Raw genomic sequence first — 24981 nt, forward strand, 5'->3', positions numbered from 1 at the left:
CCTCTTTCTCTACTGTCATAATAGTCGTAACAACTGTATGGTAGTGTCTAATGAAAGTCATTAAGTTAGCAAATGGATAACAATAATATTGATGATATTTTTGTCTGTAAAGGTTTTGTATTTTTCGGCAAACAAATTAGAATCTATTCTTAGATCAATTATTGTAATCTTCTGTGTTTCAAACACTACATACTCGTACTTGTACGTACACTGTAAGCAGTTTAACTAAACACATTTTCAAACGCAATTATTTGTATTGTATACTTCTAAAACATGTAAGTTTTCTGCTTGAACATTCCAATTAATTACCTAAAAACTGAGGGTGATTAAAGTTAAAGAGTGGACACATGATATACATATCATGACTAATGTTAAAATTGTTTTGAATTTGAAATTTTATTTATTTCTTGGAATTAAAAGGATACAATTATGTCAATGTCTTGATTATCGAGTAATATTTGTTTAACAAAGGGATTGTTTATGTTTGATTGTTTTCAATGCAAATTGTTATATTTTAATTAGATCGGAGTTAGATTCATATAAATTATTATCGTGTAAAATTAATTATGAGTGGCGTTTATAGGTAATACATAGTGTGGATAGTCATGTGAAGTGGTACATTTAGTACAAAATATTGCTTAAACATTTTTTGTAAGTTTGAGGTTTCATACTCTGAGAGCAATAAATAAATGAACGTTTAATTTTGTCTTTTTATTTTTATTCATTAAATATAAAATTGCATGGGANACATAGGAAATATTGATTTGTGGTATGTGCAGTGTGGATCTCATATTATGAGATCCACACTGCACATACCACAAATGATGATGATGAGATATTATCTCTTGCTCTTTCCTAAGTCATACTGGGCAGGGCCCCTGTTTGTTCTCAACCTCAAAGGAATCCTTGATCTTTTGCGCCCGACCCCCCAGACAAGTGACAATGAAGTTCGCTTCGGTCTTTTGATGTATGCGAGTTTCTTAGCTCCGTGAATATATTTGATTTTTGGAGCGATTAGCCACTTTTTTTGGGGTCAGGGTCCCCAGTAGTTTGAAGACTGCCCTGGCGACGATTCTTACGCCCGTATTCACAAACATTACTATAAGGTCTCACAGTGCGTGTGGACGCAAAAGGTCACACGCGAACCAATCATAGAGCTTTATTCAACGCTGTGCGTTCGATTTGCTGCGTCACTTAAGCAAGCATCGTTTGTGAATACGGGTGTTAGATATAACATAACGGTATTCGTTATTTCTTTTTAATCACGAAATGTTTAATACTCTGTGGGCTATATGCTGTCACTGTTAGTTATGTCAATACTGTCATTGTCAGTCAAATGTCAACCATCCAAATTGCTGCACAGATTAATTGCTGTGGTTCTCTCCAATTTGCAAGTTTGTTATAAACTCAAATAAAATAGCTTGACCAGGCAGTGATACTTTATAAAAACATCAGTCATGTTGCGGAGTATTACCTCTTCCATTATTCAATGTCGTGGAATCAAGCATCAAGTTAAAATCAAGTGGGTTCGCCCAGATTACGTGCCGTCCTATAAACCTGAAAAATCTGGTGATTTAGAGGCTATCTCTGCATTTCCTCCTGACACATTAGGCAGGGACTATGCTTTAAGTGAGGAAATTAAAGAGTAAGTAGTCTATCTTGGCCTGTTTCATATAAATTAGAAGATGGAAATCATAACCTCTAAACTGGAGCAAACACAACATATTCTTACGAAATCCTGTATAAAATTTACTATGTGTTTGCAGTGCGCCCGAAGCTGTTAAAAAGATATTTTCCATCGCCCACCTTGGTCAAAAAGAATACAATGTTTTGGTAAAAAAGGATCTAATGGAAAGGGTTAAAAGGCACCAATATGACGATTATACGTCGGAATCGCGAAGTAAGTTCTTAATTAATAATTTGATTACTTAAGTATCTTACAGCACTACTCCAACTGTTACTTTACTTAGAATTACCTACTTACTTTCTTTCTCCTAGAATACTGTTACTTTTTTTTACATACACTGGCTTGTAGCATTATTTAAATAAATGAATTTATTATCTTTACAGTTGCCAGAATCACTGGACACATTAGGTGTTTGCAACTAACAATGGAGAGATATCCCAAAAATGTAAAGGCTAAGGTAAAAATTCAACTTTTCTCTTTTTTTTTATTTGTAATGTACTCTGAATGTTACAAACATGTTATTTTTTCAGCAAACTTGCCAAGAGTTGATTGATAGGAGAAAGAAACTGTTGAAATTCTTGAGGCAGTACGATTACAAGAAATTTGAATGGATTTTGGAGAAATTAAACATTGAATTTAAAGGCCATCCAATGTAAGTATTGTAAATAGAACCTTTGAGATTGACTTACGTTATATTTGAAGCCTGTTTATAAAAGTATTGATTTTTTATGGGTACAGGATTTTAACATGCAATAAAATGGTTTTTAATCTAATTTATTGTTTATTTATAGGACTTACAATAAGCTGTCCCGCAAAGAGTCTCTCAAGAAATTGACCGAAATGCACTGTGACGATGTTCGCAACAAAAAACTAGCAGACTACAGGAACCTGTTAGAAAGCCAACAAGGGCCATTCTTGAAAGAAAAGCTTGCGGCTTTGAAATTCATCAAAAGCGAACAGACAGAACTCCAACTGCCGGTAACGGTGACAGATCAAGACATTAAGAAAGTAGAAAAACAGCTGGAAGAATGGAAAATTAAGGACGCCATCAAGCAGCAGGCCAAGAGTAAGAGAAGAAGTGTTTTGTTAGACGATTGAAAATATTATGTAATTACATTTAATTTTGTAGTTTAAATAAACTAGTTTATTGTATTTTCTTGTTATAATTATTTTGAAAGAATTGATTACTACATACTTGACTATTATTTAGAAATGCTTGGCTAACTTTAATTTAATTTTAAACATCAATAAACATAACTTATAAAATTGAATTAAAAGAAACAAAATATTTTTGAAACATTTATTTCCAAATAGATACATCTTAAATCTATGTAAAAATATATAAAAGCGCATGTAAAAATCAGTCAATTTTGGACGGAAATATAAAATACAGGAATGTCATGTAAATATTAGAAAGTATTCAAGTACTTATGACTAAGTAAAGAGTCAATTTAATACATTTACAGAAGTTTGAAATGCCTCATTTTTTTCCTAATGGAAGACCTACTTCTTGTTTTCACTTAACAATTATGGCAAAGAGTTAACAATAAAATTATAATTTTAAGCAGAAATTAAAAGTAACTACTTAATGTAGTACATTAACATAAATTTAAGTAACAGAATAAAAACTAGTCTTATTCACACCTTATTATGAGAGACACTGTCCAACCTATATGAAAAAAAAAAAAAAGAAATTGTTTTTTATGGGACGTGGAATGGTGTAATTTTGTACATAAACACAAAATTACAATACAACCTTTATGAGCATTTCAGTAGATTATGTAGAAAACTAAGTTGATGCACAAAAGAAATCGCCCAACTTTTTATAAATTCTGAAAATATGTAGGTAAGTACTTCAAAACTGGCCTTTCGAATTTGAGCATAAATTCCATTTTCTCTCAATATTTCTAGTTCATTCAAGTAAAAATACTTAAGAAGAACTAAAGTCACAGTAATTTCTTCAAAAGCTGTCAAAGGAACTACTGTGAACAATAAATCTTTTTCCCAAATGAATTCTCCATTATGAAATATGGGTAGTTGACTGACTCCAATAATTTCAAGACAGTTCCTTTTACAATAAAAAACACTTCAGTAGCAGCTCTAAAGAAAACCGTCTTTTTCATTTTGCTGTAATATTGGTTTTTTGTAGTTTGAAAACAATAAAATTCAGTCAATTGGGTTACCTAACTTGCGACGTTATATCCGTAGGTCGTCCTTCGCCTAAAAAGTGTGTCAATTGACTAGTGGTATCAACCAACTACCCTATTTTTTGTACAGAAAGTTATTAGTGGCAAATATTTTATGTTGCACATATTGGACATACATTTTGAATGTTATGCAATTATTAAATATTGTAATGGATGCGGGCAGCGCAGGACCGTTCATTGTGGAAAACCTTGGGGGAGGCCTTTGTCCAGCAGTGGACGTCATTTGGCTGAAACGAATTTTATGGCTTTGTTGTTCCGTGATGTTTGTGATTGCCTGTTCTCATCCTACCCTACAAGTGTCAAAGTGACGTGGTGTGCGGCGCCCTGGCGTAAGCAGTCGGAATGAACCCGGACCGCCGCGACTTGGGTGCGTGCGCCCACAACCATCCTTCTACGGTTTGCTGGGTAAGGTCTGCATACACCCATTCTCCTCTCTTCACTGATAAGTCGTCTGGAGCTTGCGCCTGATGAATAAAACACAGTTTTAATTTTATTTAAAGTTAAGCCTAATTAGTAAACGATTGGAAAGCAAGTACTCCTTTGATAGATTTATTTGGAACAATCTTTAACCCTCAATGTTTGTAACATAGGTACATGGGTGCCACAATAATCTATTAAAAATATAAACGCGACGTTTGTATATGTAGATGTATGAATGTGTGCGACTACTTCTAGTTAAAACTACTAAACGGATTTTGATGTAACTACAGTATTATTGTTTAAACATCACAATAACATAACCATTTGCGACAAGTGGGCTTGGATAAGAATTATTTATTTACATGCTACAGATTTCTTATTATTGAGATGATACACCATGACAAGTAAGAAACTTCTTTCGAAAGTTTTATAGTATTTTTTTAGTTTTACCTTGTAATCGTAAAGCATGACTAGCTCTGTCCCGTGGTACCGGCCGTCGCTGTCCTGTTGCGTAGTGGTGGTGCTGGGCGACATTATAGTGTTGTTCGGGTTCGTCGAAGGCGGTGAGTGTATCTGTTGTGGTGGGTTTTCTTGTTGTGCCGCTGGAAATAAACGTTACATGTAGTGGTTTTTTAATATCTGCATAGTCATTAGGTTTATCATTAAGTACTATAAGTTCAGCATCTCTTCATACAATAAATAATTTTGAATTTGAAACGAATCTAAAAAACTTGGAGTGTTGTTTATAGTATGTATGTATGAAAATCTGTTGGCGTAAATTTTATGTTCAGGAAAATAAGGTATTTATAAGAAGTTTTAACATTCATATTTGCGTTTTTATATGCTTTTATTCGGGAATACTTACCTTGTACTACAGCAGGATAAACAAAGCCAGAGGGTATGAATCCTTCTTGCCCATCACTTCTGACTATCCAGTACCAGTCTGGGTCTTCTCTATTTAGCACTGAAAAATAAAACAAAAGCAGAATGAAGAATGTGCCTGTGCCTCATCACTCATATCAGTTGGTCAGTATTGTTGCAACTTTTGTGGACCGTTTTTTAAGACATTGGAATAATCCGGGCCTCTTCAAGACGAGAGATACACACAAGAGAGAGATGAAAAGGCATTTTCTAGGCTGATATGTATCACACTAAACTGCATCTCAGTTTACATTAGGCGTGATTGCGGTCAAATATCTGCCTTGTTCTACATTAAAAAATGTTTTAAGTTGGACATACCTGTGACAAATTCCCCTCTTTCCACATCAACATCGTTTTCATCTCTTGCTGTGAATGTGTAGAGGACGACATATCGTCCTGAAGGGTCTTTACTGAAAGGGCAGGCTTCACCTTCGCTCCCTAACTCTGAATGACCATCGTTTGTTGCACCGTCCGAAACTGATAATCTGTAAAGATGTTTTGAGAAATTGTATTAAGAATTTATAGATGTCTGAAAGTAAAAGTGGTTTGGATACATGAAACAACAACAACTTAGACAACAACAATATAAATAATAAATGACTCCTAGATTTGAACAAAAACAAATGAAGAACAAGTAATTTCTAGTCCAGTCCAGATAGTTAAAACTTACTAGTCTACTTATGAAAATTAAAATAAACATTTTAGAGTAAAAATACTAACTGTGAAACATCTCTATGCGTCATATCTGTCGGAGATCTACTCCTTGGCAGTTTCTTTTTTAGGTCATGGTGTTCGCACGGTGCACAATACGAGTGTGGAATAAAGCCTTCTCTTCTTGATTCAGCTACTATCACATATACCCAGTCATTTTCTCGATACAATACATTTACAATTTGGCCACGTTTTACCTGGAAAGTACAAACATTTAAGTTAAAATTGGTATATTGAAAAGGAATAAGTTAAATTACAATCAGAAAAGTTATACTAATAGATAAGAGAATCACAACGCTTCAATTTATTGATATGAGTACCTAGAGTCACATCATATTTTAAGTTACCTACTTATAAATCTGAATAATGCTTTTTAGTAGTGTTTATAGTTATTTTCCAGGGTAAATTGTACTAACCTCCAGTTCATCATCAACACATGGTGCAAAGTCATGCAAGACTACCATTTTTGAGTCCGGACTGAGGCCATGCTCCTTCTCAATTCCAACCCTTACAAGCGTCTCAATACTAGCTGAGCCTGTAATACGGCCCATGCCAGGACTTAGCCCTGAGCCTGGCCTAGACAACTCTTTGTCTGAGTCTCCACTGCTCGCTGGAAGAAAAAAGTAATTTAAGTTTGAAGATAAAACCTCCTTTTAGTATATTTTATAGTGAAAACTTGTCATAATCTATCATTTAACAGATTATTGGGAATATGTTGCTGTAAATTATTAAGTAAAGGGGCTTTTAATTTTGTATGTTCAAAAAGCTTTTAATTTCCTACAATAAAGTATTACTCATAGGAATGTCCAGTTTAATTTTCGCTTTTACAATAATAAAACTACATTTTGTATAGCTATTTAACTTGCTTCCTAAAAGAAAGCAGGAAATAGGAGTGGCTTGACAAGTGCAACCTGTGAAGATATAAATTTAGGGAACTCCCGTGTAATTATACTAATGATCTCGCGGTCAAGTCCGTGTGATCATCGTAAGTTGTTTGTCAGGACGAAATTCATATTTATAATTATATAGAAAGTCTGAGGTCAATGACTCAAATCTTCGAGACGAAAGCTCATAAAAACTTACATTTCTTCTTCTTTCCCCTTCTAATTCTCACTGGACATAAGAATGCCATAGTGTTCTTCACTTATTTCAACACATTACTGTTACAAATTAAACGAATTTTATGGGTTTATTTCACGAATCTTTGTTCGTAAACGATTTTCACACGGTTTCTACCTGTCAAAAAAGTTCACAAAACAAGTTTTTTTACGGTGCGTTTCGATTTTGCACCGAACTCTCCGCTACCTGAAAGCTCTTGTTGATAAGTTTGAAGTTCTTGCTGAAGCAAGAAAATTTTCAAGAAAAAATATAATATATTTCAATTTAATAAATTATAGTTTTAGTGGATATAGGCACAATTATTATTGAGTATACGTTAAATTGTTAATCATGTTAAAGTTAATCATAACTTCTGGTGAAGTAGCGAAACGGTTTTAATGTTTCGTATACTATACAGGATGTTCAATGAATTAGATTATTTTATACCTACTCTTTTCTTTGAAAAAGAAAATTGTTGAAAAAGTGTTCGCCGTCCGATGATGATTAAAATTTATAGGTGCAGTGAAATTGAGTGGATAATAAGCTGCCTAATTTGTTAATGGCTACTTAAATAAAAATGAATTTGTGTATAAAAATCTTTATTAGTCATGGATCAGACATATTATCATGAATTCTAAAGGTCGCTTGCCTTAATCTCTACAATATTATGTAACTGCAATAGGATTATATATTTTGGCACATTAAAAACATTATTTAGTGTACAAAATTAGATAAACTTTTATGTCTAACAACACTTAAGTATCTACTGACATAGGTATTATAATTTAATATAAATTATCATGTTTATACACAACAATAGTAAATAATTTTAATACGATTATGTACGGTACATTTATAAACACGAGAGCTTTATTCTGATGGGTGATATAAATTATACACATCTTAATAAGTACGTAAATTACGTAAAAAGTAGGCCGTTAAGTTTTTCTTGATGCCATCAACATCATTGAATGTTAGGTATGGCATGACTAGATAGATAGATATTCCGCGAAACCTAACTTTCTTAGTTGTCGAAAATCATATCATTTTAAAAACATAAGACACTGTTCGACTAATCGACGACACAACGAATGTTCTTTCTGTGTGAACTTTGGCTAATTTTTCAACCCTGTCATCTAACAATATTACTATTTTTAGTTTAGGAAACTCCAGAATAAGTATGAAGGTAAAGGACAGAAGGATCATAGGCTACCAGTAAATCAGTATACAAGAAGTAAGCATAATGCAACCTTTTCTTCTAGCACCATTTAAGTAATCATAGAAGCTCGTCCATAAGGTTAATCCGACCACAATATTTTCCTTTCCGATAGTTTGCTGAAGAATTATAGAGGATATTGAAGCCACGTTACAAAGGTTTTTGGTCACCAAAAATACAAATCTCCATTATAATATTGATGGAAATTCCCTATCAAGGATACAAAACAACTTTTAAGCTAAAAATAGTTTTATATGTGCTGTGTATCCGTCAAAGAATGCCACTGCTCGTGTCTGTGATCAGGAAACTTGATGCAGTCCATCCAGTGCTTCAATCTCCGGCCTTTGCTGCTGGCTCCTAACACCAGGCTGCCGAGGAAGTCGTTAGGCTTGCCATAGTCCTTGTCCCATACAGTCAAGGTCAAGTTCTGCCGGGATAGTTCGGTGGGCCGGGTCTCGAAAAGGAACTCCTCGTTCCATATCGGGTTGAGGTTCCGCCATTTGATGGAGGTCTTGTGCTTCTTGTGGTACGGGTCGGGGTCTAGATGCCTGGAAATGACAAAAGGATTTCGTGAGTAATAATCATACTACATGAAAACTACAAATACATAGGTAGGACGTACAAATAAATTATTTTAGTAGGCATTTATTGTGGCGTTTTAAGAACTTAATAGGTACCATTTAAGTAACTATACTAACTATAGTAATTTTATGCCACGGGACTCTCTCGTTTCCACCGCTGCAGGTTCTGTGTAGCCAGGATCTACAGCTTCTCCAAAGCTAAGGTGCGTCTAATTGAATTCCATCGACTTCAATCATAGAATTTCCAAAAAAGCTACTCACAACTTGACAAAAGGATCAGAATATCCATTGCTATCTTGCGGCGGGAGGTCAGCGCCCCTGCAGACCGTCACCACCAGCGCTCGTCGCTTGGTGTTGTAGCACAGCGCCAGTAATACCCTGGGTCCTGTCGGCTCTGACCCGGAGGACCCTGAGAGTGCTAAGCGAAGCTGTGCCGGGGACTTCGCGCATTCCCTCAGGGCAACTGTAGCGGAGCCCATCTCGTCGCAGCCGTACCTGGTCAAAGCACAGAATACAAGTTTCATTTCAGAAAACTGATGACTTCAGTGGAACGTACAATAGGTAATATATCTTTACTTCTTTAAATAAAGTGGTTTTTGTGCTGTAATTCAGGTAGCAGGTTTAAACCTCACCTGTGTGTAAATTAATAGAATTTCCTAAGTATTTATGCATATTCTAGGATAGTAAATATTTGTGTAGTAAATACTTAAATAGATGAATTAAGTACTGGTTATTGCATACTACACAACAGCACATAAATTAAATAAAAAAAATATACAAAATCGAAACTGCACAATTTAGGCGAACTTTGGCTAGAAAGCGATCTTTTCCAAAAAACTTAAGTAGGTACTAACTAACTTTTAATTACTTAATTTAGGTACCTACGTGACATTTTGCCACATCTTTTCTATTTATTTTCCTGTGTTTATTTACCTGTCATCGTCGAAGAGAACGATCTCCAGAGATTTGACCGAGAGATCTGATTCCGTGATGCCGAAGAAGTGCAGAGTTTCATTGAATTCAGGGTTCTTCGTCTTGTGGACTGTTTTGGTTCGGAGTCTGTTGGAGTATGTTCCCTCTAAAATAAGTCAAATAATACAAGATTTAGGAATCTACACCCAATATAACTAAAAAAGGAAGAAGTGCACAATAAATTTTTCGTTTAAATATTATGACTGATCACTCTGTATTTAAAGGGGAACCGCTTTCGTTTCCAAAAAAGTTTAAGGTCGTTAATTGTTTATGAAGGTACCTACTTACTCTGTACTCAGTTAATTAAAACACTTTTGTAATAGGTGTTTAAAACTTACCTCGAGGTAAAATTTCTAATCGGCAAAAGGGATCCGAGAGTCCAGTCATGTCCATGCCTATAAGTCCCCTGGCTCTCAATACTGTGACAGCCAATGAGGAGGTTGCATTCTCATAAGCCAGCTTTATTTCCAGAGTGCCAAAACCCGCATCTGGTATCGTGGGGGGCCTTTCGTTTTGGGTGGTGTTTTTCGGGATCTCCTTTCGTATGCTCCTGAGACTGTACGCGCTTCCTTTGCTGCCTGTGCGCTTGAGGCCGGCTAGGGGGCGCTGGTTGAGGCTGTCAGTCCTGTGGAGACTCAGTCCGCTGAACCCGTGGGATAGGATGTCGGTTTCGGACCATTCGTAGTGTGTGTCCTGTAAAGAAGAGAGGTAGAATTGAAAACACTGCAGGGCAAGGGCTGAGGCTCGCAGGTTTTCTAACCCTGGCCTATTACTTAAATAGGGGGCCACCTACGATACTCTTTCGCATTAACGACAATTTTTGACTTTGACTTAGCTAGCCCTTCAATCCACGGGGCCCTGGGCTGAAGCCCAAAAAGATATATGTATCTATGGTATATCCGGTCCTGAACACACCTAGGTAGGTATATACTTACAAAACTTAGGTACGTGATAGATAGGGAAATACTTTATTGTACACCACGCAAAGTAAGAAAAGAAAGAAATACACAAAAGAGACGGCTGAACTTATGCAGTCTTATGGCTTTGAAGCGATCTCTTCCAGAGTCTGGATTCCAGACACCTAGGGAGAGTACAGGTATTGAGTTACGGATCTAATTGCAAGTAGTAATGACTGTAGGTTCTTATTTTTAAAAAATACATGTTTTAATTATCATCGCCGTCGAACCTTTTCTAACACACAAAGCTAAATACGTGTCCCCTACGCAACAGAACAAAAATAAAAGTGCCAATAAAATCCAATTGAGCACTTTTTATGTCACTCAATAAATGGTTGATATCAATGGGGTGTTTATGAAATACTCGATGGGTTGGAAATATTGGAATCGTTTCGGTGTAGGTAATGGTGTTTACAGCCCGACTGAAGCTTTACGATAATTTTTTAACCGTATTTCGATGTTGATAGACAAACCAACATTTGCTAAAGAATAAAATATTTTTGATCGCTTTGCGGTACCTACTTACGTACTCTACTTACCATAAGTCCTTATAGGCCAAGCTAGGTGATGAACTACTAATCTAATGCCCGTTTTCACCATCAATCCCTTATTTTTAAGTGACCCCTATGAAAACAAAATTCCTATTATGTTACCTTAGGGGTCACTTAAAAATTAGGGATTGATGGTGAAAACGGGCATAAGCCACTCCAAGCTTTAGAGTACTAAGTAGTGGTGGGAACTAGAAGCCTAGGATTAGCTCCGTAATGTTGACATTAATCTTACGTTGGGTACGGATGCTTATTTCAATTTCAAACACTTCTTACGATTTGCCGATAGAAGGAAACATAATATATCCTATTAGGATAACTGCCACTAATAGCACGAGTAATATCGAGAGAGAAAATAATAACTTAAATCGACATGTTTCAAAAAGTTATTAGCGTGCTCTTTACACTTCCTTAAGTAATCCTTTTAGTAACAGTAATTGATATGGTAATTAGGCATCGTATAGTGAAAAAGTTAGCCATCAAACTTAATGAAAGTAATTCTAAGTTTCATAACTTCTTTACATTACATACTGTAACTTTACATTAAGTAGGTATATTATAAACCCTTGCATATTAATAAATGCACCCTTTTCCCTTGCGCTATTTGCGTCAAACACAGGACAAGACAACCTTGGCCTGGTTATCCCACTGAAATGAGACTGGTGTGAAAGGCAATGCATTTTTAATTTCTATTTAAGTAGCATGGCTTTTTTATCGTCGTCACTTTAATGGAAAAATATTTATTTATAGTTAAAGCTTAGGCGCATGATNCGCATGATTACAGTGTGTTTAAAGTAGGGGTTCCCGAAGTAAATTATTTTTAGCGCCACCAATTTGTAGTAGAGAGTCGAGAGCTTAGTCGGTGTCTAATGTCCGTTTTCACCATCAATCCCTAATTTTTAAGTGACCCCTATGGTAACACATAACAGGAATTTGGTTTTCATAGTGGTCACATAAAAATTAGGGATTGATGGTGAAAACGGGCATAAGTGTCCTCCTAGTAAGTATAGTTCTTACTCACGAAGGCGAGTGAAATTACAAAGTAGGTACTTGGGGAAGTACTTTTTACGCCAATTTGTAGTTGAAAAAACATAACCCTTCTTCTAGCGCAGTCGGGTAATTAAAAATCGCCCGCCAAAAGCCCCTACACACCGCTGCACCGTGCACCGTTCCGATCTTTTACCGTGTCTTATCGGCGTTATCGCCCACTTTGGGAAAATCTGATTTAGAGTGATTAATGTTGAGAAACTTTAGAAAACTTAATTTCTTCGAACCTAAAGGTTATTTAGTTACCAGTATGTAGGGCAAACCACGTGTCAATTTCAGGTCGGTTATATTATGTAGTTACACTGAAACTACAAACAATTGAAACTTAGATTCAAAGGTGTGTTTGGTTAATTATTAATTGAACTACTAGTACGTTAATTTGGTTCAAGTTTGATTTTAGTGGACTATAATATCAGTTAGTGTTAAGTCTATTCCTGAATTGACCCATAAATTGTACTGGGACGTGAAAAAGTGCTTTTTAAAAGCCTATTTGCATAAATAAATGACTTATGAGCTTTGTATAATTTTTAAACACGACAACATATTTGTAATTTTTTTCAATCAATTTTTTTAGTTTAGCTAATTAACCATTCCAAGCAAAATTTCTATCATTAAGTAAGGTTATTAACGAACAGGAAACGCGGATGTCCGATCCAGTAATTCCAATAAAATATCATTTTTACACGTGTACCTAACAAAACAACATCCGCTCTTCTAATAGGATAGGTAACCACTTACGTAAACATAGGTATTAAATGTTTCGATAAACATAAGTAGACGTTTCCAAAAACTTGAGAAATAGCTAGGTATACTTAATATGTATTCATCTAATAATTCGATTTTCCATTGAATATAAGTAGGCTATTATATTACAAAAAATACGTCGTCTATACTACGATTATAAAGAGGAAAGGTTTGATCCATAATAAGATTCAAGATTTTTTCACAGTACCGACAGTCGACATCACATCAGACTTTACATTTTTGTTGCAAGTTGCTAAATAGCACTTATTGCAATGAAATAAGACGCCCCTGTCTTTGAGATAATTATGCTATCATTCTACTTATGAAGTTCTCAAGCAAACAAAGTGGGTAGCTAGTTCTCAGAAGGTTGAGCCAATGTTTTAAGGCATAAGTAGTCTGCCAGAAGAGAAAAGTTAGTAAAGCACATAATATTTCATTCTAGCGACTCGCCCCTGCTTCGCACTGGTACCTAAAATACTTAAAAACCTTCCTCATGAATCACTCTCTCAGATCATAGAAGGGAAGATCACTCTCTAATAAAAAAAACCGCATCAAAATCCGTTGCGTAGTTTTAAAGATTTAAGCTTATACATACATATAAGGACTTATTGTAATTTGTTAAAACTTATAAACTATGACAGTGATGATGCCCGAAGTGACAAATTAATTTTTGAACGCAATATCATCACCAGATATGCATTGTATGATGGCGTACGAAACTTATTTCTACGATCTGAAACTCCATAAAAGTACTAGAATGGTCATTAACAGATCCCCTCGAGACGGCCTCAATTAGGCGAGAATCAATACCCTGGAGCATCCCCCTTCCCATCAAGCACCATGGGGCCATTAGCTAAAGGGAACAAGACCGGACACTTTGTTCATAAACATTGTTAAGAGAAAATTAAGCTCTATTCTTCTAGTGTATCCGTGAATCCGTGAAGGGAAATTGAATCTTAACTTGGAACTCTATGTTCTTCTGATTAATTAAAGTTGCGGGTCCAATGACAGTTTAACTTTCCCCCGGGATAAAGACCTTCACTGGTTGGGTTTTTTATCGGTCAAGCTGTAGATCCTGGCTAAACAGGAGTTGCAACAGTGGAAACGAGAGGTGGGATAAATTCTGGATTTTACGGTAACGAGAGGTTTGAATAGTTCTGGATTGTATCCATGACACTAGGGCAGGGGACAAAAGAAGCAACATTTTGCGAAACATATCGCTGACCAACTAATGTGATGGTCCCGGATTGCTGTTACCTATAGAAACCGTCACGAAACATGTCCCGGGTCACGTGGAATATTGCGTGAAACACTGAGGGACAGTTCGGGGCAGTTTTGGAACGTTGCTATTAAACGCGTAGTTGCTAAGTTGCACGGGACATTTTGTCCCATAGTAGGTATTCACGTGGCGTAATCGTAACAATTTATTACGTCTAGCTATTCTATCTACCTATTTCACTTAACAAATTAAAAAGGGTACTTAGGATAAAGGCAACAGTTTATAATATTCCGGGAAACTCGTGGAAAGTATGAAAAAGATTTTATCAATTCAATAGAATTTTTCGTTTCAAGTTGAGACTAAGCCTGGGTACGTTTGAGAGATTAAATTTCACTTTTGTTCTTCTAAGTAATTATGTTGTTTTTATGGTGGACAATAAAGAGAAATAGAGTATTTATAAGTATATTCTCATTATTTTAAAGGGAATTTTAATGGCCGTTGGATTATTATATGAAGATTAGCGGCCGCCCGCGACTTCGTACGAGTGGATCCCGTTTTACCCCTTTAGGGGTGGACTTTCGTAAAATCCTTTCTTAGCGGAAGCCTACGTCATAACATCTACCAGCATGCCAAATTTCAGCCCGATCCGTCCAGTGGTTTGGTCTGTGCGTTGATAGATTACTATGTCAGTCAGTCAGTCAGTCAGTCAGTCACCTTTGAGTTTTATATATTTAGATTTCATGGGGAGTCCAGTTCCGATGACTTTTCGTAATGGGGTCGTAATGACGCATGGGTAGGCTGGCCATCATCGCACGAGTTGTCTTAGAATAAACACGAACTGCATTTTCAGAATCATCTATGTATACTTTGTGTCCTATTTGTGAGGTGTAATAGTGTCCTGAAAAGAGCCTATTGGAGGAATCAGGAAATAATTTGTATTTCAGATTCGTCATTAAAGTTACAGTAAGGGCTCGGTCTCAGAAAGACGTCCCGTTTTTTGCAGGTTTCTTGTTATCTTGTTTTAATATTTAACTAAAATTCAGGTGCACGAACAAGAACATCCTGTTTGTGTTTTCAGTGTCCCGCAAAAACCGAACCGTTCGAATGGAATTCGAATTTCAAACTCACACTCAACTGTTTGAAGAGGCATTTTAAAAGCTCGCTATTTTTTATTATCCGTAATAATTATGATTGTGGAGTCACCCTACGCAGTGACGTAGTGGCGCGACAGTGTTTAGGATGGTTTCCAATCCAATGGCACCCTGACCTGCTTATCTATCTTTAGACCCATATTAAAGCCTACCAAGGTTTTAGTAGATGTTTCTGAGGATAGAAAATATTGTCTTCGATGGGAATTGAACCCGCTCATAAACAGGCTAATGTTCTTTTTGAAAAAATCGGAAATTATTTGTCGCTAAGTCTGTTATGCCCGTTTTCACCATCAATCCCTAATTTTTAAGTGACCCCTATGAAAACAAAATTCATATTATGTGTTATCATAGGGGTCACTTAAAAATTAGGGATTGATGGTGAAAACGGGCATTAGTCTTTTGAACTCGATATAAAAGCCGTATACCTACTTAACTAGGTAATAATGCAGATAATGGAAGGAATTTTATATTAAGGCGTCATTTGTATCGTCCATTAAGATTTTATTACACTGCACTCAGTCTTTCAGTAGGTAGACATAAAAAGAAAAACCTTGTTATACATTTTCTCAGTGAGTGCATTAAACATTTTTAATTCTTCTTTGCCTTACATTACCTGGGTATACCTAAGTTATGACCCATTATTCCCGAATTCTATATTTTTTCTACGTAAAATACATAAAATAATAAGTTAAATTAGTAAATACACCAAACTATTCAATAACAAGAGAGTAATCATTGTTTGTGTTGTTAACCACCAACTTTGAGTAAAGATGTCGTTTAATATTTTCAGTTCATATTTTATCGAGAATATAGATATTCCTTTCAGGCATTTTCCCTTTGAGCCTTTTTAAGCTTATCCAGCGATCGGTGTATTATCAACTGATCGGTAAACTCACCGATTTATATATCAATTTATTTCTACTTTAGATAATCCGTCTTTAGAATGTATTCCAATAGACGTTCTTGGAAAACGTTATTCATCGTTAAAGCAGCTTAGTGTCGAACTGAGGGGTAATCTCAATTTCTCTGTAAGGTTCTAAGATGAAAACTCACGTAGCAACTTTGTACTACGAGTTTTGTCAGTTGGCAACCCCTTAATAGATATTCTCTCTTTTAACGTTATGGTTGTAACGACAGAACTTATGAAACACCATATGTAGATATTTTTTTATCATAAAATCATTTAATAAATCTGACATTGTCTCTACCACTACATACATTTCGTAAAAGAAATATACTTAATAATTCATTTTGTTCTAAAACAAACACAGAAATAATTTTTAACAATTTGAAGGATCTATAATAGGAAGAAACTGCGCACAATAATTTGACAAGATTTTAATTTCTAAACTAAAACTTCGTAGTTCCTGAGCTCCTTAACTTGCAACTTAGGTACATTTCTCTATTAGATCCTTTGTTGTTGTAACAACCTTTACAGAAACTATTAAAAAGTCGAGCGACTCTAATAAAGTTACAACGTGTGCAGACAACTTAGCGCCCTAAGCACTCTCGGATATTGATAGATTGTTCATTTCGCATCGCTGGGCGACTGAAACTTTTCCTACATTATATCTTTTTACTGATGCTACGTAGATAAAGGCGATTTTTCCATACACGGTCTACACAAACAATGTGAACACATTGTTCGATTTTTCCTAGCCTTAATTAAAATTCGGGCTACCAAACAAAAATATTTCATCGAAGCGCAGCGAATACGCAGTTTTCATTGTTGAAAATGCCCCGTCTTAAATTTAAAAGTTACGCGACGCAAATGAAAATAATTTTGCATGAATAAAATGAATCTAAATTGGCTAGTTTGTTTAGAGTTAATTAGTTTTGAAATATTCTTTGTGAAATTATAATATCTAGGTATTCAAATACTTTCTTTTGGCTGTTTTCAGCTACTTATTTTTTTCACCATTAAGATTGCGTAAATCCAAAAGATTTTTTATAATGCATATTTTACATAGCCACGTAGGTACTCATCTCGGTTTTCATATCGATAAAAGATTAAAATTTTATGTGCAAATAATATAGTTTACAGACACTGAATATGAAAAAAGACAAAGGAAAACACTTTCTTAAAATTAGGTTACAAAAATAAACAAAATTGATTACTACCATTTGTTGCCAGAGCAAAAATTATGAGAAGATAAACAAGTAAGTACTACGTGTAATTAAAAATAAACAAAAATAACAGCCTACCGTGCTATAGCATACGTTTTTAATACCAAGTCACGTAGAGTTGAGTCCGATCGTGTTTTGTTCGTAACAGACTATCGGATAACTTTTTCGCTCTAGGTCTATAGTTCTAATGAGGGTAGTTGCCAGGTTTTTCGATAGTTCTAACTTCGAACTTAGTTTACAAGACATCGATTTTTATTTGTTGCAAACGTTGTTATCGTGTATCGTTAACTTTCAATTGACCTAAAGAAAATATGACAGAGTTCTTTACAGACTGTGTGTAAAGTTAACTCTACCGATTATGCATTCTCTCTTGATTTATTTCTATGCTCGAAAAAATCGTCCAAAATGCTTTTAAAATAAATTGTAACAACTTATGTAAGTTAGATAGGTACACTATTTCAATAAACATCAAGGTGTATAGATCGCTTTTGATTGGATAGAAGATTTGCATTACAAGATATAGCTTCATTTTCATTTAAAAATTATCTTCACTTGTTTTCTCTACTGACTGATAAAGCTAATGAAACGCCCTCGACTTACAAATGGCCTATTTTATAACAGCATTAAAACCTCGATGTATTTTTACCCCGGGCTTGTCATTCTCAGGATAGGCAGTGTCAATTCCCGAGGGAGGCTCATTGTGTGTGACACTAGACGGTTGCTAGGTCCAATGGATGTCCACGGGAAAAATGTCTTTAGAAGTGTGTCAATATCAGGGACATAATAACTTTCCTTTTTACTCATGTGGTCACTTACTCATGTAGTCGCTTTACTCATGCGGTAGAGTGGATAAACCGTTTTCGACTTATTGAAATTCGAACAGAAAAGTTGCGTAAGTAGGTTACCGGTAGAGTAATAACAGAAAAATACGTTGACCATTAATTAGTAGGATAAGCTATTGAAACGGATTCATCATGCTCTTTTTTTTTATAAATTGGAACTTAATTTTTTGTCAAAGAACCTAATATAAATCAAGTAAATTAGAAAGGATCGTCGTCCGAACTAGATGACTTAATGATGATGATGAACTAAAATAACAGACTCCAGCCAGATCAAACTAAATACTGTGGTGTCTTACTTACTTATCTAGTCTCTAATTAGGACTGTTAAAATTTAAGTCTATCCAGCTCTACAATTTTCAAAATGAAAATCAGAGGCTTTATTTTGTGGCAACGATCAACTCCCACCCACGGAATAAAAATATGGCACGCCACCGCTCATTTTACCTGTTTCAAAAAGAGTTTAATTGAATTTTGTATCATATTATCAATAGAATAACTCTATTAAAATACCAATTCGTAAAATAATTTCGGGAAAAGCGTCTAAATTCGGGAAGAGTTTGAGGGAAATATTAACTTCCGTGAGGAAAATATTTTTCCTGTTATCAAGTATCGATTAATCAGGCGTGACTATTATAAAAGTCTCCGTATTTTTGCGTTTCTCCGAAAATATTACGTATACCTACATGGTAATATCATCATCATCATCATTTCAGCCATAGAAAGTCCACTGCTGAACATAGGCCCTCCCAAATGTTTTATATTATTATGTTTTATTGTTGTCACGCAGTTTCAGACCTTGCACTTTTCGGATCTCATCATCAGCATCAGGTCATTTAATCTCTACTAGAGGACTACTCAGAACAAACTGGCAAAGAAGGTATAAAACAGCATTTTTAAATCATCAAAGAAGTAACTTAATTAGGTATCACGTTAGGAATATCTTAATATTACAATACACAGATAATATAATACATATTACCAATATTACTCTAGTTCGATATTAAGCAGAAACCTAAGTACTTATCCACAATATGAATATTTCGTTCAGAGAATTATTAATACTTCCATTACTCGTATTACTGACAGCGCAGATTCCTGAAATTTTACTGAAATTGAATTTATATTTCAAGCGTCAACGCTTCAGCAATGTTAAAAATTGATTCGCACAGAATTCCGTTTTGTTTACAAAAGTTATACGAGTATTAAGTATGATATAGGATTTCTACAGCAAATGGCATACATTCTACATGATTCTAATATGTCGAGTATCTTTCAGTTTTTACTATAATAAACTCTCGAGATTAAAAACGTCGTAAACTTCTCAAAATATGCAAAGTCCATCTCATGGTTATTGTCACTTTAGTACAAAAACTACGCAGTAATAATTGTAAACGATATTTAACAAAGTATAGTAAGGATAGACTATCAAAAATATTATAATTCAAAGTTCATCCTACGATACCTCTTGTTTATTTATAGGGAAAGTTATGATCTACATCAAACACAATTAAAATGCAGGCCTTGGACTTTGTGAGACGCCGCCATTTTTGCCCAACGGTATAATGAGACGTCGGATAACACACGAAAATTCAAATGAAACGAAATAACAAATTGGACGTACAACAGCCGTGTCCGGCGAGTCTGTGGAACTTTTATTTTTTCTCATTATAATGGCTTTAAGCAGATTCCGCTTAGGGCTATTTGGCTGCGTAAATGTTTTGTATTATTTCCCAGTCGCTGGTTCTCTGTAGCAAACTTTTTAAAGTATTATATTACTTAGTTTTAGTACAAAGGACTAATCTCGTCCTTTGTTTATTTTTCAAAGATTATCGGCCCATTAAGCTTATAGGCATTTTACATACCTATAAACCTACTGTAAGGCTAGCATGAAATGGCACTCAGACCTGTATTTCCCGTGTAGTTCCGGCAGAGTATTAGCACTCCTCCACCCATAAATGCCGTGAAAGGCGACTAAGGGTCAATAAATATGCAGACATCAGGCCCTTCTCCCAACCCGTCTGGCCAGCGTGGGATGTGTAGGCGAAATCCTTCATTTGTATTTCGTAAATTACAGCGAGAAACGAAGTGTGGGCATACTGGGCATGCCTACCACTCTGTGAACTGATCTGGTGAAGGTCACGGGAAACTGGATGCGGGCAGCACAGGACAGGTCGTTATGGAAATCCTTGTAGGTGGCTTTTATATATATTATTGGCAGGTAGTTGCTAATTACTCATAAGATAGGCCCCCTTAATTTAATTTATTGTCCGTGGTGCATAATCTTTTTCTTAAAGGTTTTTAAACCTTTGTTTGTCACCTGTCATCCGCTTTGCAATGGAGGGAAGTCGAACCTTAATTTCGAACTCCTCCTATGTTCTTCTGATTAATTTCGTTGCGGGTCCAATGACAGTTTAACTTTCCCCCGGGACAAACTTGACCTTCATTGGTTGGGTTTTTGTGGCGGTCAAGCTGTAGATCCTGGCTACACAGGAGTTGCAGTGGTGGGAACGAGAGGTGGGAATAGTCCCGTTTTGTAGGTGGCTTTTGTCCAGCAGTGGATGATACTAGGGTGTAACGAACAAAACTACTGAAGGTTTCCTACAGTGGAGACTAAATAACTTGATGATGATGATGATGATGATGATGATGATGATGATGATCACTCAAACACGAATCTACACTCAAGTGCAAATTCAACCCGGGTCATAATACTAATACTCCTCTATATTGGTTCTGTAAATCCATTGAAAGCAGTGGCATGATTTCAAGTCGTTTTTGGTAAATTATGAAATGAATTCAATTGGGCAGTTAATTAGCAAAACGTCCGATTGATCGGATTATCACAAACGCACGAATGATGTGCATTATACTAATTGGATTTGTCGGATTCCAATGGTCCGCGGAAATTGGCCGAATCATCATGTTGTACAGACGACAGCGCATCAAGCTAATATTGTAGCATCTTATGATTTGCAACCAAAATGTATAAGCTTGATGTGCTGTCCATACTTTATTACATTAGTTGCGATGATACTTTTTCATCGAATCTTTATTCCTTCTTACTAAGTTCTTAAACAAGGAATAATCTCCGCTTTTTTATACGAACTCTATCTGAAATCCACGATCGAAAGATTATCTGCCGTCACAGGAATCAAGTTAAGGAATTAAGTGCCTATGGGGTGTAGGTATAATTATAATCATTTCGTCTTGAAAAACTAGCAGGGCAAAAAGATTTGTCGCAATAAATATTATGTTTTAAAGAAGTGATGTAGGTAGTTGTATTTAATGTTTTCTACGGAGAAATGGTTACTTTTCATAAACAGAGAAAACAAATATTAGGTAACTTATGCTTTTAGTTGATTGAAAATTGTAATGCCCGATAGGTATCAGTGGAATCAGGTTACACGCGACAAATTGATTCGACTGCCTAAAGGTCAATTGCTGAGATTTAGTACGCAAATACCAAACATTCAAATCATCCAATTGCCTTTTCGATGTGAAATATATTGGATCAAATATGTAGGTACATGACATGTAGAAAGTTTTATACATCTATTTCAACATGACATCCAATCTATTGGTAAAACTATACAAAGTTCAATTTTCCTACATAATATTTATCTGAAACAGAAAAGGTTGTATTCAGATAGGTACAATAGTGTTCAAATAGTGGACTAAATTGGGTCTCTGCAAACAATCTATGTATAGAGCTATTTTAGTAAAGTTTGGTTCATTATAGTTTATCGAAGAACGTGGTATTGTTTGGTATTGTGTAGTCTGTCAAAGTTTCGGAGAAATAGTTAACAGGCCTACTATTGTTCTGTAAATTTCATGCGAAACTAAGTGAATTCGTAATTGATATTATAATTTAATGAAATTCTTGAGTGGTCCTAGTAAGCAGTATCTGTGATAGTTTCATACCCCTCTTCAATTAAGTAGTACTGGTAGTACCTACACTACGAAATAGAGCTTTTCATCAAGAGTTTATAATTTGATCTATTAGATTCCACTTTGATCACCTGGATTAGATCTCCCTGTTGATAGGCCACTCTTTGATGTCCTTAGATCACCATGGTCACTTTGATCACCTAGGTGATCTCATCTATGGGTGATCAAAGGACATCAAAGAGTGGCCTATCAACAGGGAGATCTAATCCAGGTGATCAAAGGTGAAAAGAACTTCTACTATCATGTGGAAGGGACATCTAAGGTCACAACCTGTGTCGGACTTGATGATAAGGCGTCTGACATGGATATATTATAGCTCTATCGGATTGTAGCGGACCATCCGAAGTACATATTGCAGTAATTTAATAACTACCTATTTTATTCCCGTTTTCTTTTCAATTTGATTTTGACGAAAGACTATACGTACCTACTTACTATTTATGTTTCTGTGTGTTTGTTTGAGAGGTGATCCTTGAGTCTTAGAATTCAGCTCCATCCTTTTCGAGTTCTTATAAATAAGCCTATTAATAATTTTGTATTTGTATTGCTTTCAATGTTTTCTTCCGAAGAAATGTGTTAAATAAATAACAAAGAAAGATAATATAATGATCAATCCTAAATAAATAACCTTGACCTTATTCCGAGATCACACACGCAAATCACGTGCCTAATAATAAAAGAAAAAGTAGTATTATTGAGGTTAATATAAACTTAAGTAGGTTAAACCAATATGGATCATATTCCGGTAGAACCCTCGGGATCATAAGTAAAGACATTAAATATGAATCTATATCCATGACTTGATTTTGAGACCAGTTTTGAGTAGGTAATGTTTCGAAATGGGGACCACCTAAAAGCAGGAGCTAAGCAAATAATTATAGGCTAAGTAGGTTACAACAACATACTTTTGCCCGTGGATTCCTCTCGTGAAAATAAAATAAAATATCTAAAACGTGCGTTGTTTTATGTCCTTTCAAATAGTGAAACAAGATTTTAAGTAGGTTTCAGTAACTCCTTACACAAGAAAATAGTAGCAAAAACATGTGTGGTAATTTTGTAGAATGTTGACATGTTTTTGTTGATTCTGTAGGGCAAAACACAGAGACCCGGCTTTATCATACGGTAATTTTAAAGCTTGCACAGTTTCTTAAACACCCTGTATTTATCACTCGCGTTGTTCTTTAGCAGGTGGCAGCAAGGTTCCGGTTGATTGATTAGACCCGGGCGATGTCCGGAATCCGGATGAGCCGTCTGTGCCTTTTTTATCGGAACATGGGATTTGCCGTAATGGGGACAAATTACTGTACAGTGAGACTAGGTTCTATTTGATGGTATTGCGAGAAAGCAGTTAAATGTAAGTAGTTTTGATTTCATTAACTAAATACGTAATTATATTTCTACAAGTAATCTGAGGGGCCGTCGAAAACTTTTTACTTAAATAAATATAATTTATTTAAAGTGTAAAAGTCAAAATTATTTATTTTAATAAATGTCCCATTTGTAATAGGTTTTCAGATAGGTCGCATTCAGTAGATTACGATTGGTAAAACTTCGTTTTAGAAACCTGAACAAAGAACTACGTGGTGATGATGTTAATTAGGAAAAGGAAAATACCTGGAGTAGACGTAAGCTGAAGATTTTTCCGATAACATGGCTTGAATCAAACTGATTTTCTGAGTGAAAAATATGATGCTATAGATACTTCAGATGCGAAACTAGACTGTGTATGGTTCTAAATAAATCTGTTCTGTTTTTTTGCTGTCTGTATTTGAAAAAGAGGCTGACAAAGGTGAGTGAGTTTCTTCTGCCACTAATTCTTCTCAGCATCAGCCCATATGTTGTCCTGTGGCGTAGTTAGGTAACAAAGGGCCCTGGGGCAAATAAAAAAATGGGGCCCCACTGCAATCTAAACTGGTTAGGTTTTATCAAATTTATTGACATTACTTACTTACTCCTGATACAGCCTTCAAATTTCTCTCTATTTATTTTGAAAATGGGAGAAATTTTCAAAGTTCAGTTCAATTGAGATTTTCTGGTAAGGATTCGGGGGCCCCCTGAGCTTGGGGGCCCCGGGGCACTGCCCCGCCTTGCCCCTTAGTAGCTACGCTCCTGATTTTGTCCCGAAGTGGTGGTAGGGCAAGCTATAGTGGAACGTGTATAGTGCCCAGGAAAGGACCTTAGTACTGAATAAATTAGATTAGATTTGGGTACTGAATAGATTAGATTCTAAAATAGGTCTCTGTAATATTATCTACTAAACTATGAAATAAGATAAATTAACTTCAATCTCCTAGGTTTGTTCGTTGTTATTTGTTAGATACCACGCAAAGTGTGGGCTAAGTTTCATTCAAAGACTGCCTAATTTGGCATTCATAAGAAGTTGCTTTTAAATAGCTCCAAATAAATGTTAATGTTTTTCATTCCCGCTTAAATTATGAGATCAAAGGAGTTAAAATTGCCGGTCCAGTTTTTCACAAAAAACAATACATGGAAACATTGGAGTAAAGCCCAAAGTCTGCGTTTTCTTATTAATTATTTTTATCGGTTTATTTTCTGAATATCCAGTTCTAAAATTTTGTAGGAAAC

General features: G+C 35.4%; 3 protein-coding genes across 4 annotated transcripts in view; 1 reads left to right on the top strand and 2 right to left on the bottom strand.

The window, feature by feature from the left end:
• The first annotated feature begins 1331 nt into the window (after positions 1 to 1331).
• Positions 1332 to 2839, top strand: bonsai (28S ribosomal protein S15, mitochondrial). Its single transcript, XM_028312837.1, has 5 exons — positions 1332 to 1645; positions 1767 to 1900; positions 2071 to 2144; positions 2218 to 2339; positions 2479 to 2839. Exons 1-5 carry the CDS (start codon positions 1458 to 1460, stop codon positions 2783 to 2785), a joined length of 825 nt encoding a protein of 274 aa, XP_028168638.1. The 5' UTR covers positions 1332 to 1457; the 3' UTR covers positions 2786 to 2839.
• Positions 2840 to 3419: 580 nt separating this feature from the next.
• Positions 3420 to 7207, bottom strand: Dlish (Dachs ligand with SH3s). Its single transcript, XM_028312836.1, has 7 exons — positions 7030 to 7207; positions 6363 to 6556; positions 5956 to 6143; positions 5554 to 5720; positions 5180 to 5278; positions 4765 to 4916; positions 3420 to 4358 (listed from the first exon to the last, which is right to left on the bottom strand). Exons 1-7 carry the CDS (start codon positions 7076 to 7078, stop codon positions 4194 to 4196), a joined length of 1014 nt encoding a protein of 337 aa, XP_028168637.1. The 5' UTR covers positions 7079 to 7207; the 3' UTR covers positions 3420 to 4193.
• A 470-nt stretch (positions 7208 to 7677) lies between these two features.
• Positions 7678 to 24981, bottom strand: part of Rph (Rabphilin) — a 48597-nt gene continuing 31293 nt past the window's right edge. For both annotated transcript variants that reach the window (XM_028312841.1, XM_028312840.1), the window contains 4 exons: positions 10152 to 10506; positions 9775 to 9919; positions 9103 to 9336; positions 7678 to 8808 (listed from right to left, as the gene is read on the bottom strand). In XM_028312841.1, coding sequence (XP_028168642.1) covers positions 8511 to 8808; positions 9103 to 9336; positions 9775 to 9919; positions 10152 to 10506 — 1032 coding nt within the window. In that variant the 3' untranslated portion in view covers positions 7678 to 8510. The remainder of the gene's footprint in view (positions 8809 to 9102; positions 9337 to 9774; positions 9920 to 10151; positions 10507 to 24981) is intronic.

The sequence above is a fragment of the Ostrinia furnacalis genome, unplaced genomic scaffold, assembly GCF_004193835.3.
Source record: "Ostrinia furnacalis isolate ACB-3 unplaced genomic scaffold, ASM419383v2 OfSCF4106, whole genome shotgun sequence".
In the NCBI taxonomy this organism is placed as follows: Eukaryota; Metazoa; Arthropoda; class Insecta; order Lepidoptera; family Crambidae; genus Ostrinia; species Ostrinia furnacalis.